At 43.7% G+C, this 17786-nt stretch overlaps 1 protein-coding gene across 4 annotated transcripts in view; it reads left to right on the top strand.

Moving 5' to 3' along the window:
* APLP2 (amyloid beta precursor like protein 2) overlaps positions 1-17786 on the top strand; it is a 38174-nt gene that overhangs the window by 8225 nt on the left and 12163 nt on the right. For 2 of the 4 annotated variants that reach the window (XM_017871173.1, XM_017871172.1), the window contains exons 3-10: positions 4576-4688; positions 5486-5688; positions 6500-6708; positions 8108-8275; positions 11195-11325; positions 12287-12361; positions 13560-13718; positions 15079-15207. In XM_017871173.1, coding sequence (XP_017726662.1) covers positions 4576-4688; positions 5486-5688; positions 6500-6708; positions 8108-8275; positions 11195-11325; positions 12287-12361; positions 13560-13718; positions 15079-15207 — 1187 coding nt within the window. The remainder of the gene's footprint in view (positions 1-4575; positions 4689-5485; positions 5689-6499; positions 6709-8107; positions 8276-11194; positions 11326-12286; positions 12362-13559; positions 13719-15078; positions 15208-17786) is intronic. The other 2 variants (XM_017871175.1, XM_017871174.1) reach the window with 1 other exon arrangement.

Here is a 17786-nt window from a genome sequence, read left to right as displayed (position 1 = left end):
TTTTATATATATATATATTTAGGCCAGGCATGGTGGCTCATGCCTGTAATCACAGCGCTTTGGGAGGCTGGTACAGGAGGATCATTTGAGATCAGGAGTTCAAGACCAGCCTGACCAACATGGTGAAACCCCGACTCCACTAAAATAGTAAAATTAGCTGAGCATGGTAGTGAACGCCTGTAATGTCAGCTACTCAGGAGGCTGAAGCAGAAGAATTGCTTGAACCTGGGACGCAGAGGATGCAGTGAGCGAGATTGCGCCGCTGTACTCCAGCCTGGGTGATGGTATGAGACTCCATTTAAAAAAAAAAAAAAAAAGTTAAATTTTAGAATTTAGTTTGTTATCAAATTCAGTGGTGTTCTTTTTGATTTTTAGAGATCAGACAGATTGACTCAGTCATGGAATAGCTGAAGATTAGTGGCATTTAATTTTATGGTTTAGCATGGAATTATTTTATTAAATTTTGGCATTTCCAAAAGGTTTTGATTTTATTTTATTTTATTTTTATTTTTATTTTTATTTATTTTTTTTTTGAGACAGAGTCTCTCTCTGCCCCCAGGCTGGAGTGCAGTGGCCGGATCTCAGCTCACTGCAAGCTCCGCGTCCTGGGTTCACGCCATTCTCCTGCCTCAGCCTCCCGAGTAGCTGGGACTACAGGCGCCCGCCACCTCGCCCAGCTAATTTTTTTGTATTTTTAGTAGAGACGGAGTTTCACCGTGTTAGCCAGGATGGTTTCGATCTCCTGACCTCGTGATCCGCCCGTCTCGGCCTCCCAAAGTGCTGGGATTACAGGCTTGAGCCACCGCGCCCGGCCAGGTTTTGATTTTAAACTTTAATTCTGAAATATTATACCAAGCATCCTGAAGAGATAAAACATAATGTGATGGTTGCTCATATGCTCACCCTCCTGGTTTCAGTTCTTCAATGTTCTGTCATGTTTGCTTCATCTCCATCTTTTTTTTTTTTTTTTTGAGACGGAGTCTCTGTTGCCCAGGCTGGAGTGCAGTGGCATAATCTTGGCTCACTGCAACCTCAGCCTCCTGAGTAGCTGGAATTACAGGCACATGCCACCATGCCTGGCTAATTTTTGTATTTTTAGTAGGGACGGGGTTTCACCATGCTGGCCAGGCTGGTCTCGAACTCAGTTCTTTTTGCAACATTCACATGCATCTATAAACAATGCTTTTGTGTTTTAAAATTTACATTAATGGCATCATACTGTACCTGACCTTTTACAGCTTGCTTTTACTTTGCATCCTTTTTGAGTTTATCCAAGGTGTTGTGTAGATTTAGTTAAAGGTTGTAGTATTTCTGACCGGGCACGGTGGCTCACGCCTGTAATCCTAGCACTTAGGGAGGCCAAGTCAGGTGGATCACAAGGTCAGTAGATCGAGACCATCCTGGCTAACATGGTGAAAACCTATCTCTCTACTAAAAACACAAAAAATTAGCCAGGTGTGGTGGCACGCACCTGTAGTCCCAGCTACTTGGGAGGCTGAGACAGGAGAATCGCTTGAACCTGGGAGGCAGGGGTTGTAGTGAGCTGAGATTACGCCACTGCACTCCAGCCTGGACAACAGAGCGAAAACAGATACTCCATCTCAAAAGCAAAAACAAAAACAAACAAACAAAAAACGTTGTAGTGTTTATATAGAATATAGATTAGTAGTGAAATTGCTGCTTTAAGTTTTTTTGATGTTGCAATTGTACATTTAAAAGTGAGGTTTTACAAATTAAAGTGCATTAAGTGTTGCTTAAAAATAAATTGCTTTATGAGTGTGGTTGTATAGTTCGTATAAAACTCGTTACCCAAGACTTGACAGTAACATTAACATCAATAATGCCTACCAGGTATCAGTTTCTGTTTTTATTTTAAACAACAAACTCAAATGTGGAGCAGCAGTTTCTGTTCTAAGCTTTTTTTTTTTTTTTTTTTGAGACGGAGTCTCGCTCTGCTGCCCAGGCTGGAGTGCTATGGCAGGATCTCAGCTCACTGCAAGCTCCGCCTCCCGGGTTCACGCCATTCTCCTGCCTCAGCCTCCCGAGTAGCTGGGACTACAGGCGCCTGCCACCTCGCCCGGCTAATTTTTTTGTGTTTTTTAGTAGAGACGGGGTTTCACCGTGTTAGCCAGGATGGTCTCAATCTCCTGACCTCGTGATCCACCCGTCTCGGCCTCCCAAAGTGCTGGGATTACAGGCTTGAGCCACCGCGCCTGGCCCTAAGCTTTTCTTGTTGTGTAGATTATGTCATTTAGTCCCCACAAGATAAAGAAATCGAGGGACAGAAAGGTTAAGTAACTTGGCTAAGATTACTCTCTTAGTAGATGACAGTGCTGAGATTGAACCTTGGCAGTCAGCCCTACATAGACTTTTCCTTAAGTATACACTTCTGTTGCTTTTTGTCATAAATGAACAAATATAAAAATGGCCTAGTTAATTCAGAATAATCACATTAAACCATGTGAGTTGGTGGTTGGATGTCAGAATTGAAGTGATTTCTACTTAGATTGAGTATTAGGGTTGTTCGTCCCCGTAGAGGTAGATTCTAGCTTACCATTGGTGTTTTTGCTATTTTTAAATTAAGCAGTGGTTATAAGTCTAGTTGATTGCTAAAGCCTGTATGCAGGTACAGCCTCCCCTAGAGCCTTTGGGGTTCTCAAGGGTAGCAGTGTGTCAAGCTCACTTTCGCATTCCTGCCTCAGTGTCACATTGAGCTGTTTGATCCCAAAATCCCTGTGCTAGCAGTGCTGAGAAACGCGACTGCCATTTGTAACGCTGTTTTCATGTGGGGGGGCTGTTACACTGCTACAGCTTGTTATGTCAGGAGCCCATCTTCCCATACTTACCACATCAGCAACTCCCTTCCTCTTACCGCTGGGGCAATAGAAAGACTGACTTCAGTGCTTGAGCCTGAGGCCCAAGGCAGAGGATCCTGAGAGACCCATCCATGATGGCAAGGCTGGGGCGGGTCTGTATAGACTTCCCACTAGCTGAGCCTAAGCCCTTTCTTAGACCACATTACTTTCTCATGATATTTTCAGGGTTTTCCCCTCTTAACCTCAGAGGTTACCCTGCCTGCTGCATCTTCTGCCACTGCTTCCTGCATCTCTCCCTGGGCTAAGCACTCTTCTCTCCCTCTCTTTCTCTCCCTCTACACTGTGTGGAGCACATGGCAGACGTATGTGCAGCGCAGATTACTGAGCCCCACCTTACACTGCTGAATCAGAGCCTTGGGGTGACCATCCAGTGATGTGTATATTATATGTTTCTAACCTTTTATTGTGGCAAGTTACAAACATGGCCAAACGAGACGATGGTACCGTTCACCCTCATGTACTGGTTGCCCAGCTGTGTAACCATCATCAGTTCACGAGCCAGTCTTCCTCCTTCTATAGGCCCACTCCCTCACAACCCTAATTATTTGGAAACAAATCAGATACCACTTTTTTCCCCCGTAAATAAACAGCTGTGTGTATCTTTCTCCCAACTTTTTGGGACAAGTTTTAGAAAGTGTAATAGTGAATACCTTTATACCCTTTACCTAAATTCTCCAATTTTGCCTGATGTTTTTCTCTCTCTGCATCTCATATTTTTGTGTTGCTAAACCATTTGAAAGTAAGTTAAGATACCATGACAGTTCATTTCTAAGTATTTCAGCTGGTTTGTCCTAAGAGCCAGGGACATTCTCCTATATATAATGACAATACAGTTGTCATGTTTGGGAAATTTTCCTGAGTGTCCAACTAGTGTTTTTTTTATATCTTTTTAAAAGGATCACATACTACATTTCATCTAGAATTGTTCCCTAGTCTTTCTTTAAAAACAAAAACTTTCATTACAATGATATTTTTTAAGAGTCCATGCCATTTGTTTAACATAATATCCCTGAATTTGGATTTGTCTTATTGTTTCAGCATGATTAGAGTCAAATGACATATATTTTGGCAGAAACGCTGTTTTTGTAGGTGATACAGTCTTTTGTAGGACGTCACACATACCAGTTTGCTCATTATCAGTATGTTAAATTGGTTATCTGGCTAAGGTAGTTTTCCAAGGCTTCCCACTGTAAAGGTACCTTTGCCCCTTTGTAATTAATCATTGATTATTCTTACTGGATTCATTTATTACATTGTGTTTTGTCTGAAGTAGGATTCATCTGTACTTCAGTAGAACAGCCGGTTTTAGTTTCTTCGGCATTTGATTAGAAGAGGTGTGGGCAGAACTACGGAAGTGAGAGCCATGGAGAGAGAGAGTAGCCGTGTGTGTTTGAGGTGGGCATGGAGGCGATCCTGTTATATTCCCCATCATGTGTTGCTGTAGCCCTGCAGCGGGGCTGCAGTCAGGGGGCTTTTCAGAGGTCCCTGGCATCATGGCTCTTGACAAATTGGTGAGTTCTTGTGGCTGCTTGGCTAGAACTGTACTGTCCAGTCAGCCTTTGAAGGTACGAGATGTGCACCTGCTCGTATACGTTAGACTGCTCCTGGCTGTGTAAACTATCATCACAAACTTCAGTGAGGGGCATTTTCACCTTGAAATCGTGGTCAGATCCACTTTGACAAAGGTTCTCTTTTCCAGTGGGTGAATTTGTAAGTGATGTTCTGCTAGTTCCAGAAAAGTGCCAGTTTTTCCACAAAGAGCGGATGGAGGTGTGTGAGAATCACCAGCACTGGCACACAGTAGTCAAAGAGGTAAGAGAACTAAGCGGGGGAAAGTCAGCTGTTGTTGTATCTATTAGGAGAGAAGGTAGCAGTTTTCTCCAAATCTCACCATGCTTTTCAGTTACTTTTGTTTCCCCTTTATCTCCTTAAGATTTATAATTACTTCTGTCTTACAAGTTAGAAATTTTTGGAAGAAAAGTAGGTATTTGTATAGGACAGTTAGCGTTGACAGTCCAGCTCCTGAAGTTGAGGATGTTAAGGAGGTGGCTGAGCGAGAATATTGTATGCTGCTGGTGAGGCTCCCAGGAAACCATCCTAACCCTAAGGCCTGCATGGAAATCGCCAGTTATAGAAAATGTGGGTCTGGACATATGCACAGGCAGGATTGCATGCCATCTCACTTTTCTGGTGGTAAGAAATACCCTTTCTTGTCTTCTATAATATGGTTGGCTCTGCTCTTTTGTCAGTAGTCTTCCTTTGATCAAATACTGAAGTAGTAGTACTTGCACCAGTGATGAATATAAATTAACATTGACCACCTTATCTGGCTTTGGTCATTATTAGAAGAAAACGTCTCTTTTCCTTACTTTTTTCCACATTTGGGATTTCAGTATTTTTGGACCAGATCATGTTTCCCATTGTAAATTAACATGTATAAATCTTACAATAATATTACAATTTTTTGACAGAAAATTTATGTGTTCATAAGAGAAAGCATTGCGAAGTGATTTGATAAGGGTTTATTTTGGATGAGGGTAGAGATCAGAGTGTATTTGACTACATGTACTCTGGAGTATGTTCTGATATGGTCTGTGGGTTTATTTTAGGCGTGCCTGACTCAGGGAATGACCTTGTATAGCTACGGCATGCTGCTCCCATGTGGGGTAGACCAGTTCCATGGCACTGAATATGTGTGCTGCCCTCAGACAAAGATTATTGGGTCTGTGTCAAAAGAAGAAGAGGAGGAAGAAGAGGAGGAAGAGGAAGAAGAAGAAGAAGATGAAGAGGAAGACTATGATATTTATAAAAGGTAACTTCTACTTTGAGCTGTGAAGTCATTTTGCCTTTTCGTTAGCCCTTCGGTAGATGGCTGCTGGCTGCTAATCCCTCACTTCTGGATAAGCTGGGCATTCCTTTGTGTTCTGCTAGAGTTGATTAAGCTTAACATTTCATTCTAGCCGTCGCCAATCACAGGAGTACCTGTGACTTTTGTGTTTACGTCATTCTGGGCCGTGTTATTTTCTGCAGGTTACTATGATATTTGTTTTTTCTTTTTTTTTTTTTTTTTTTTTTTTGAGACGGAGTCTTGCTCTGTCGCCCAGGCTGGAGTGCGGTGGCCAGATCTCAGCTCACCGCAAGCTCCGCCTCCCGGGTTTACGCCATTCTCCTGCCTCAGCCTCCCGAGTAGCTGGGACTACAGGCGCCCGCCACCTCGCCCGGCTAGTTTTTTATATTTTTTAGTAGAGACGGGGTTTCACCGTATTAGCCAGGATGGTCTCGATCTCCTGACCTCGTGATCCGCCCGTCTCGGCCTCCCAAAGTGCAGGGATTACAGGCTTGAGCCACCGCGCCTGGCCTACTATGATATTTTTTAGGAGTCCATGCCATTTGTTTAACATAATATCCCTGAATTTGGATTTGTCTTACTGTTTTATCATGATTAGATTCAAATGCTTCCCGTTTGCTGATGTAGCTGGGCTCAGGGGCTTAGTGGCACAGTGAAATGTGCGTTGAGCTTATTTCCTGCGTCTGTTTTTGTGTTTCAGAATAGAGACGGGACCCATTGTTGTGCTTTGCACATAGGAGTTATTAACCTTCCTTTTTTCTATTTTGGCCTTCAGTGAATTTCCTACTGAAGCAGATCTGGAAGATTTCACAGAAGCAGCTGTGGATGAGGATGATGAGGATGAGGAAGAAGGGGAGGAAGTGGTGGAAGACCGAGATTACTACTACGACACCTTTAAAGGAGATGACTACAATGAGGAGAACCCCACTGAACCCAACAGCGATGGCACCATGTCAGACAAGGAAATTACTCACGATGTCAAAGGTAACCCCATGTAGAGCCATGGCTTTGAAATCCACATGGTAATTATTCACTTAGACTTTTGCATTGCGTCTGTTGCAGGTAAGTCAGTCATAGAAGGAAAGGTGTGGTATCTCTGCACTGAAGGTGAGTTCAGCTCTTCAGTGCAGTGATGGTGCCGTCTTAACAAAGTGGGCAGGCAGGCATATCCAGGGAGAGGTGTAGGATTGAATTAGAGAACAAGGACTAGAGAGTAAGAAAGCATAGTCCTCCCTTCAGCAGGATTCTTCCACGTTCAGCCTAAAATATTCCCTCCCTAAGGGGAGCTCCCCTCTTAGATACCACTCAAGTCCTGGCCTCCTAGAATAGAACTGGCTTTCTTGGTTTTTCTTTTCCTGCGTTTGTTCTAATCTGTAGGCTGCCCTATTTGTCCAGATGTTTTAGTTGGGAGGGTGAAATTTATTGACCTGTTGGTAACAGATTAGGGCCTGCAGTTTTTTTCATCTTGCCAATTAAAACAAGAAAAGGTTGCAGTAGTTCCAGAGCCAGTAACATGCAGCCGCCTGCTGATTGTATATTTGAAAGCAATTAAGATCTGAAGAATTATTTAGGCCCCAAGTTGGGGGAAATTACTTAACCAGTTGAGAAGTTTATGATTTGCCTCAGAGAACATAAAAATGGGAAACAAGGCCAGGCGCGGTGGCTCAAGCCTGTAATCCCAGCACTTTGGGAGGCTGAGACGGGTGGATCACAAGGTCAGGAGATCGAAACCATCCTGGGTAACACAGTGAAACCCCGTCTGTACTAAAAAATACAAAAAACTAACCGGGTGAGGTGGCAGGTGCCTGTAGTCCCAGCTACTCGGGAGGCTGAGGCAGGAGAATGGCATGAACCCGGGAGGCGGAGCTTGCAGTGAGCTGAGATCCGGCCACTGCACTCCAGCCTGGGCGACAGAGTGAGACTCCGTCTCAAAAAAAAAAAAAAAAAAAAAAAAGGGAAACAGTTGTCTGTTCTAGGTGCTTTTGTCTTTACTCCAGTATCACCACTTAAAACAGCCTTTCCACTCACATTGTCTCCTGAATAGACAGACTAGGCAGATAACTCCACTGAACAGATCAGAAATGCGAGGCTCTCACAGCTGTGAGACAAAGGGATTGCTCTACGTCCATCTAAACTTAGATCTAGACTCCAGAGGGTGCCAAAAAAATATTTATCCCAGTTCCTAAATGTCTCTACTCCATGGGGAAGCAACTTGTCCTCAGCACGGCTGGCCTGAGCTGGAGCATTCTGCCAGCCAGGGCCTCTGGGCTCTGTCCTGTCTCAGGCCTCCCCCAGCCCATCCCCGGCTTGCTGGCCTGTAGCATTTTGAAACGTTTGACGTCACTGCCTCTGTCCCGCTGACACTCTGACCGTTTTCACACAGCTGTCTGCTCCCAGGAGGCGATGACGGGGCCCTGCCGGGCCGTGATGCCCCGTTGGTACTTCGACCTCTCCAAGGGAAAGTGCGTGCGCTTTATATATGGCGGCTGCGGCGGCAACAGGAACAATTTTGAGTCTGAGGATTATTGTATGGCTGTGTGTAAAGCGATGAGTAAGTCCCGCCTTGCGCTGGTCCTGTGCGGCAGCACCGTCCTGTCCGGCGTCCGTCTCCCCGCCGTCCTCGTGGCCGCATCTGTGTGGTGTCCCTGCCCACTCGGGTGTTTGCTGTCGGTCGTCTTCCCCTCATCTTTGTGCTTTCTAGGTCTAGGCTTTGCTCTCCTGCCAGCAGTGGTCAGCTCAGTTCTCATGTCCTGTGCTCACCGTGTGTCTGGTGGTGCTTGGTGGTGGTGGTGCACACCCGCCTTGGTATAGCGGGCGGCACGGCCAGGGGCTTGTCCTTTCTCATCCGGCTTTGGAGTCTGCAGGCCCCGGGCTACTGTAGTGTTGGTGGGGAAGGCAGCTGTGCCTTGGGCTGGCTCTAGCTTAGAGGCACTGAACGTTCCTGTCTTTGAACTGCCCTGTCTCTGACCCCTGTGATGCATGCCAGCTCACGGGATGCCTGCTCTTGAAAGGAGTGACAATGAAGTACTTTGGGCAGTCTAGAATATTGAAATATCTTGCATAATGCACTCTAGAAGAGAGCTAGCAGCCAAGTGGTAGTGACTCACTGTGTTTCTTCACTATTGTGCAACCGGGTCACACAGCTTTAGGAAGTGAGAGGATTTCAGTTGGTGTGTGCTTTGGTGTGACAGGAAGGTCAGTGGTTCAGTTCAGTTGGGTTTATGCTGGACGTTGGTAGGAAGAGTTTCTACCAAGAGTTTCCCTTTTCTCCGCAGCTACTCCTTTTTCTCGTTAAGACTTTCAGTCTCGCACCTTGCAGCACTAACCTACACATTATGAAAATCCTCAGGCCAGACAGTTTTTCTTGGTTCCTACTCTGGAATTTGTTGGAATCATAATTTGCTATGAAGGATTTGGCTATACCTCTGATGGATTTTCATTCAAATCTCTTCATGTTCCCTCTTCCTTCCTTCTACCAAAAGATCTTTCAAATCTTAATGTAATATGGCAATGCTTTGAGTGCTTCCCTTCCAACTCCAGGAAAGCTGATTTATTCTGTAACAGTTGAAAGGTGAAATAAAAAGAGTCCTTAGGGAACCCTGGTGAATAAACTTTGCGTTTTCAGGAAAGATTTAGAAATAGAAATTATTGTGAGACTTACTACTTTGTAAAACTTGGGTTGAAGCCTGAGGAATCCCAGTGAGTGTGGAGGTGGATCTCTACCTGAAGGGTCAGCTGGGAAGTGCTGTGAGGCATGATGGAGGGGCAGGTCTGTAAAACCCCTGTTTGCTGTGGCTTGGATAAGATTTGCCTCGGAGAAGCAGTGTTCATGCTCTTGTGGGGCCTCTGCCTGGGGGCTGTGCAGGTTGAGAAGCATCAGGTTTCCTTCCAGTGGGAACGTTTTTGTTCCTTTTTGAAGGGGCTGAGGCTGGCTGGCGGATGTGCCGGCTTTGTGAGTGGGTGATTCCAAGGGGACCCAGGGTGTCTTCAGAAAAAAGCCTTTCAGCCCACTGTCCTCTCCACTCTGGTCCCAGGGAGGGTGGAAGCAGCCTGTGTTTGCTGTTATCTTTATCCAGTCCAGCTATATGAGCCAAAAGCTCCGTCTCCAGCGCTCAGACCTTTACAGCATAGACACATGTCGCTGATCTGCACGATGGACTGCAGTGCTTGAAGTTCTCCTTCACTGAGCTTCCGAGTGTCTTGGGGAATGGCGTTTACTAAGTTATAGATTCTAATGTAGTTAATCTGAAAGTGGGATATTGACATCCTTTTAAAACTTACATAGGGCTCATATTCTTCATGACTTTAGTTGTCATTTTTAGTTCTATTAAACAAAGGGGCAAATAAAAGATGCTTCCGACAGAAAAAGTTGAACTGGCTAATTTGTAACTATATTCATCAATTATACAGTTGTTTTAATGTATTAAAATGATGCAATTCTAGAAATTAGGTGAATTTGCTTCTGAATTAAAACTCAGTTGAATCTTGCCATTCACTCTCCACTTAGCTCTGAAATTGTGTCATAATCTACCAAGCAAGTCCACACCAGCTTGGGAAATCTTATATGAATTAGGCTAGTAAGGATTACCTTAGGTATGTCTTGGGAGGCTGACTGAGTAAACTTGCCATCTTAGTCCTTTCCCTTATCAGGCTAAATTCCATTGTGCAGACACTCACTTGCTTGGGCCCTATAAGAGATTATGCCCATCCAGCAGTCGGGGGGTGCTCCAATAGACCTGTGTTCTGGGGAACGCTTGGGAAGCCCTGTTGGTCAGTGTCATGGATCAAAAAGCCCTATCTTCATATCGGTGAAAGGTGTCCTTGTCAAATAGAGCAACTTAGTTTTATCTTTGTTGGTTCTGTCACTTTGGTGGCGCTGAGAGTCCTTCAGTGATACTGAAAACTCAAAATTACAGCTGGAGTGATTGGGACCTTCTCTACCCAGCATATATGCAAAGAACATTCAGTTGAGCCTGTTTTCCATTTTAAATTAAGACTCAAAGATAGCCAGAAGAGCGGAGGTACCTGAGGAATAAATTTCTTCAAAAATAGGGAATTGCATAAAAGTGCCTCCACAGGGTCTGATTTCTGCACTTGTCTCTGTTCAGATGCTCAGTTATGAGCAATAAAGTAGCTATTGTTTAGGTTTCCAGGGTTCGAGCACTGAAGGGAAGGTATAGAAGAAACCACCTCTTTTTCAGCCCTGAGGTCTTAAGTAGATGCCTCATTGGTGCTGTAGCTGCCAATAAATTGCTGTATTAGCATGGTCTGACATGGTTGATGGATATTGTGTAAGGAAGATTGCCCACTGTAATCTAACCAAGTGAAGTCTTGGCAGATAGCAGCACCCTGCGCTTAGAGAATGCCACAGAACAAATTGAGTCCATTCTGCAGGTCCTGAGCTGAGTTTTCTTCCTAGAGCACAGTGCACCTGATCCCAAAGAGAACTCCCTCTGTAATTTTGTTTCAGTTCCTCCAACTCCTCTGCCAACCAATGATGTTGATGTGTATTTCGAGACCTCTGCAGATGATAATGAGCATGCTCGCTTCCAGAAGGCTAAGGAGCAGCTGGAGATTCGGCACCGCAACCGAATGGACAGGGTAAACCTCGACAATTCCTTCGTCTTCATGGCACTTGGCTCTGGGTAGCATGGTTCTCATAGATGAAGAAAAGTAATAGCTTCTCCTAGATTGTCGTGCTGATGTGTAAGGACTGGTGAGGCAGGAGAGAGTTACCAGTGGAGCTGCCTTCTGGGTGGACTTCTTCCCCACCTGCATCTGGATAATAATATAATTACCCTCTGAGCACTTAGCATGTCCCAGACACTCTGCTGAGTACTTCCTATACCGTTATCTGCCTTTTTTTTCTTTTTTTTTTGGCAATTAACTTGCTTTAAAATTTCTTTTATTTTAAAGAAGGAAACTTTGTATCACTGTTATCAATAAAAAGCTAGTACCATTTGCCATGAGAAGAAAGTGACCAACCATACAAATATATTCGATGAAAACAAACATGTCCAAATACATGCTAGCCAGATACTGCTGTCTGTGGAAGGTTCTGAGTCTCAGGTGTTTCTTTTCCTTTAAAAGGGTTATAAGAGAGCAGCAGGAGCACCAAAGTGCATCTTTTCTTTTGGATTTACTCAGGATTGAAAGAGAATTGAAAAGGGAATGTCTTGCTAGGCCTAAGCTCCACCCCAATCCCACACAGTCCCATGCTGGGCTTACCGTTTGAAAAATGCTCATTGTTTTATCCACATCAGCTCTGAAAAGTAGGTATTAACCTCAATTTTTTTGGTGAGGAGACTAAGGCACAGAGACTTTTAAATAACTTACCCAAGGTTATGTAACAAAGAGGTCATGGAATTGAGGCTCCATCTGAGGATAGTTGAGGCCTAGAACCTTCTGTGGCAGTAACAATGCTAAGCTCATGAGGGATCATGTGATTGGTTTCCTTTTGTAGTTTCCTATTAGATTTAGCATCTGACGGTATTTTTAGAAAATGGAGGAGTTGTTTCAGGGCACTAATCACTGCTGACAGTGTTTTCGACCTTTGTTCTAGGTAAAGAAGGAATGGGAAGAGGCAGAGCTTCAAGCAAAGAACCTCCCCAAAGCAGAGAGGCAGACTCTGATCCAGGTAAGATGCTTTCTCCAGGGACATAGCCTTCAGCCTCACCACTGGAAAATACGGTCAGAGCCCCATTCCCAACGAAGTTAGAATTGGACACCGCCTCCTTTTAGGTGAGGGCTTACAAGGAAGTTGCAGCTGGCCTATTTTCTTTTTCACCTCACGTATTGCTCACCTATGGTAGAAGAAAACCAAACCCCCACCAGAGCGCACCTAATTCATGCCAGAAGGTAACCTTAGCTCAGCTGCCTCTTGTTAATTCTGCTTTCCTGGCAAAAGTCCTCTGCCATTTTCAATCTTAGACTGTGACTTGTTTTTCAGCAGTACTGAATTTTTTTAAGACTAATTGAAAGTCAAAGGATAGAAAATAAAGATCTCTGATACAATTCATCTCTAACTTTGTCGACTATAACTAAAATCATAGCAGCAAACTGCACTCCCCTTCAGTGGAAGAGTGTTGGCTAAGAATAGGGATAGCGATTTCCAGGACTGATTTGGTTTTTACAAAACTGATTGTGTAAATTTTAAATCATTTTATGTTTAGCTGAAATGTCTTTCCTCCAAATGTTAACACTTTAATAAAGTGTTAAAAGTAATTTTAACAACTTTTTTTATTGATCATTTAGAATATCTAACAATTTTAATTCCTACAGAAGCCAATGCATTTTGTTCAGGGAAATTTAGTTCAGCAGGCTTAAACTGACCTGTAAACCTGGCCGGATACCTCACAGAAAACGTGCCCTTCATGATTTTATTGACAGTAATGGCAAAAACCACAATTATTTTTGCACCAACCTAATGACAGGAATGCTTCAACAGAACTTACGACATATCTCCCATTGGTCAGTGGTCTCAGGGTTTGGAAGTTGGTGCCTTGCTGCAATGTGGGAAGGACAGTGTTCCTTTTTTTATAGTGCATATTGAGGCCTTGGGCTTGCAGGCAGTAGCACTTTCAGTTATACGTATATTAAGGAAGCCCTCTGACACTGAGATTTAACTTGCTCTCTTTAAAGAAGGAAGTAATTCTCCTGATAGAAGTAGAAGGAAGGTAGAATGAAGTAGACTGGATCCTACCCTTGCTCCACTCTCCGAACCTGTTACTGTCTTGCATGGGCACTGACAGGAGAAGCACTGTGGTCTAAGGTTGCTTGCTTATGCTTCCTCCGGGTGCCACAAATCATATGTGGTTCCTGCTCTCTCGGTTTAGCACTTCCAAGCCATGGTTAAAGCTTTAGAGAAGGAAGCAGCCAGTGAAAAGCAGCAGCTGGTGGAGACTCACCTGGCCCGAGTGGAGGCTATGCTGAACGACCGCCGTCGGATGGCCCTGGAGAACTACCTGGCTGCCTTGCAGTCTGACCCACCACGGGTGAGTCGCAGACAGAGCCAAATCATTGATGAGTCCTGCGCCTAGTGCTGCCTGTCCTGAGGTGGTGTATGTAGGGGACCAGTGTATGACACTCAGGTCAGTAAAAGTGACATTTGTATGACAAGTTCTGGCAAAGCTGAAGCTAAGAAAAGACGATTAGGGAGGAAAAGGTATTACATTCCAGTATCTGTGTATATATGCTAAGCATGACATCGCTTTTTTTTTTTTTTTTTGGTGAGGCGGAGTCTCGCTCTGTCGCCCAGGCTGGAGTGCAGTGACCGGATCTCAGCTCACTGCAAGCTCCGCCTCCCGGGCCCACGCCATTCTCCTGCCTCAGCCTCCGGAGTAGCTGGGACCACAGGCGCCCGCCACCGCGCCCGGCTAATTTTTTTTTTTTTGTATTTTAGTAGAGACGGGGTTTCACCATGTTAGCCAGGATGGTCTCGATCTCCTGACCTTGTGATCCGCCTGCCTCAGCCTCCCAAAGTGCTGGGATTACAGGCGTGAGCCACCGCACCCGGCTAGCATGACATCGCTTTATGCCTGTGTATACCACCTGTGATGTGAAGTGTTTTACACTAGAAAAGTATAACCTTGGGAAATTGATTGGTAATTATCCAGTTATTGAACTTCCTTTCAAAGAATGGAAACATGCTTTTCATGAAGACTTTTGAAGAAGTTACATTGTAAATAGATTATGAAGAAAGGGATAAAGTAATTTCTTCTGAAACTCTTGTGTGAGTGGTCTCAAATGATTTTGTCCCTTAACACTAACCTGCCTTGCTTTGGGGGATGGAAAGAATTAGGAAGATATTTGCATCCTTAAGTAAGCCAGTTCAAGTCTTCTCTCTTTGGGAGACACAGGAGACTACCTAGCTTGTAATTCAGACGTCAGAGGCTGAGCCAGGAAAAAGGACAGATCTGAAGAGAATAGTGGGCTGGAGATTCTGGAAAATACTATATATTAAGGAGCCGATATAACTTTAGAACTTAGTTTTGCTATTTTACCTAGACAGTTTTTTAGTTACTTGGTAAGCTAAAAAAGCTTTCAGAGTTACAGCTTTCATTCTTGTGCCTAGCTGAGCTTTACGTTCTTTTTTTTTTTTTTTTTGAGACGGAGTCTCGCTCTGTCTCCCGGGCTGGAGTGCAGTGGCCAGATCTCAGCTCATTGCAAGCTCCGCCTCCCAGGTTTACGCCATTCTCCTGCCTCAGCCTCCCGAGTAGCTGGGACTACAGGCGCCCGCCACCTCGCCCGGCTAAGCTTTACATTCTTAAGTGAACAACTTTTTAAGCTTTTGTTTTCCTGCCTATTTTCAATTCTCTAGTCCCTGGATATTAAAACAACTGTTCTCTCTTGCAGCCTCATCGCATTCTCCAGGCCTTACGGCGTTATGTCCGTGCTGAAAACAAAGATCGCCTGCATACCATCCGTCATTACCAGCATGTGTTGGCTGTTGACCCAGAAAAGGCGGCCCAGATGAAATCCCAGGTACAGTAGATGTAGTAGAAATTGTTGCCGTGAGGGCATTTCCAGTGGGGAACATGATGCCTTGACTAATGGTTGAACAGCACTACTGGTTGAACAGGACTGCTAGTTGCACTTGTTATTAGTCCTTAGAAAATGATTTTTGATTTCCGAAGACATTGGGTACATGAGCTGGTTTTTGCAAGGGTACTATTTTTAAAACATCTTTTTTTATACTTTTTTGTATTAACTACTTTGTACTTAAACAATTTCCGATTTTTTTATATTATTTATTTCTGATTTAAGTATTGCCAGAACCAATATTCAAGATTCTTTTCTAGGTATATTTATCAAGCAGATCTTAAAAATTGGTCTCTTTTGTGCAGTATAGTTTTTGTTTAGACAGACACTTTTACATTCCTAGGTTTTGTCCAGCTTTACTTTCATCTACAGAGGTTTGTTTCTGGTTCCTATTTCTAATATTGGTGGTGTTCATATATTAACTTGAGTTTTACTTTCTTGTATTCATAAAAATGAACTTGCCTACAAGACTGCTAGCTTCCGTGTAAACAGGAAGTCTCGTAGCCCATCCTGTTAGTTTTCCTAGAGGGCCTTATAGTAACAACGCTGATCTTATTTCATTTCCTCTCATATTGTAACTACAGTGCTGTGCCGATTGTGAGTGCCAGGGTACGTGGGCTCACTTACTGCACGGGTGCTGCCTGTCAGTCCAGAAACCCTCCTTCCCCACAGTTGGTGTGTGTGTGAAGATGAAAAGGAAACGTGCCTAAAGGCCTTTGGGGTATTGGAGCTGAGCTGCTCCATTTGTGGAGCTGGGGTCTGTCTGAGTGCCAGACTCCACACTGGCATTCAGTGCTGCCGGGCTGACTCCCTTGAGTGCCCTTGAGCAGCTCACATGCTAGTGTAGAGATAGTGAAGAGCAGGTGTTTTGTGGGTTTTTTTGTTTGTTTTTTGAGACGGAGTCCCACTCTATCACTCAGGCTGGACTGCAATGGCGCCATCTCAGCTCACTGCAACCTCCACCTCCCGGGTTCAAACAGTTCACTTGCTTTTGGGGTCTACTTGATTTTTGAAAAGATTTAATCACTTTCCAAACTTCCTGTTTTAAAATTAAATTATTGTGTTGTATTTTAGCCAGTTTTGTGTGAGAGTAGAAGGGAAGGAGAGATTTTGATCAGTATAGTAAATAGAGAATTCCTGCAAGTGAGATCAAGCTTCCACACCAAGTAATGTGAGAAGTAGAACCTTCCCGTCTTAGAACACCTTTGGGGAGAAAACCCAGCTCTCCTGTCTGTTACTTACTGTCTGCTCTTAGCTGTAATTCTGGCAAAGCTTACCTTCTGCCTTGTTCCCTATTCTGTTATCTAAACATTAGAAAAATTTGCAGATGTTCAGCCTGTTGTAACTTGTGCCATATCTGCTTGTCTGGATATGAGTTTACCCCTATACTATAGCCAGTGGTTTGCTGTAGAGACACTAATTTCCAGTCTCCCACCCTGTGGTTCTTGTCCTCTGTGAGCGTATGAACTGTCCTCTCTCACACAGCTATCTGTTCCTCTGGGGAGGTGTAGCAGGACAACGCTTGCTGAACCTGTGGGTGTTGCATTTTGGCTCCATTTGCATTTTTTCTTCAAGGCACTCTTGTGCTTTCCTTGATTGACACAATGGCAAATATAAAATTAAATTGCTTTCATCCTTGCTTTGAAAGGTCAGAGAGATGTCAGTCTACAATAAAAGCATCTTTCCATTTAGCTTTTTTTCTCATGTTGACCCTTGATGTTAATGGCTTCAATTCAACCATGTAATTAATCCATTGGTTTCCAGCGCCCTCTTTAGGAAAAGGTTGGTAATTGCAGGTCTAACCAGGCAGGGATGACTTTGCTTTTTAAGCTTATGGGAGCTACAGCAACACACCTCGCCATGTCATTGGGGTGGATGCTAGCCCAAGTCACCTTTCACTTCCATCCCGAAAAGCTGTAAAAATAGTGACCACTTCTAATGGCTTTTTTTTTTTTTTTTTTTTTAATGAATAACCTTAGAACTTTTGCATTCAGAAAAGGCAGTGAGCTGTGGTAGATGAGTCTTCCTGTATCACCCCCTTAAAATCAGGTTTATTTATACCTCAGCATGAGTTTTTCAAAAAATAACAATTTAGTTAAATAGGAATAAACTAATTCTTTATTTACCACAATAATCATTTAAGCACTTGCTTCACTAAGCAAAATCCATAATAGTTCCCTGTGTTGCCAAGTCTACTTTTCAGCCAGTAATTTCAGTCTTTTTTAATCCCATTTAATCTGACCAGTGGTAGAAATCGACTGACTCTCTTCTTTCACTCAGCAAAACCTTACGGAACGTTCAGCATTGTACAAATTGGGGTTCTTTTTTTTGTTGTTAAACTCAATAAGATTAGTATTAAGTGCCTCGAATGAAAATCCAGTAGCTAGTGGCCATTTTTTAGTAAATTGTCTCTTAACTTGGAGCACTCTCTTTAGATAAATTCTCACATCAGCTGGGGGAATTATACAGTTTGAACACTTTTTTTTTTTTTTTGAGACAGGATCTTGCTCTGTTGCCTAGGT

This window comes from Rhinopithecus bieti, unplaced genomic scaffold, assembly GCF_001698545.2.
Source record: "Rhinopithecus bieti isolate Rb0 unplaced genomic scaffold, ASM169854v2 scaffold_5750, whole genome shotgun sequence".
NCBI classification, from domain to species: Eukaryota; Metazoa; Chordata; class Mammalia; order Primates; family Cercopithecidae; genus Rhinopithecus; species Rhinopithecus bieti.
Note: the sequence above shows the minus strand (reverse complement) of the source record. Positions and strands in the feature narration are given on the sequence as shown.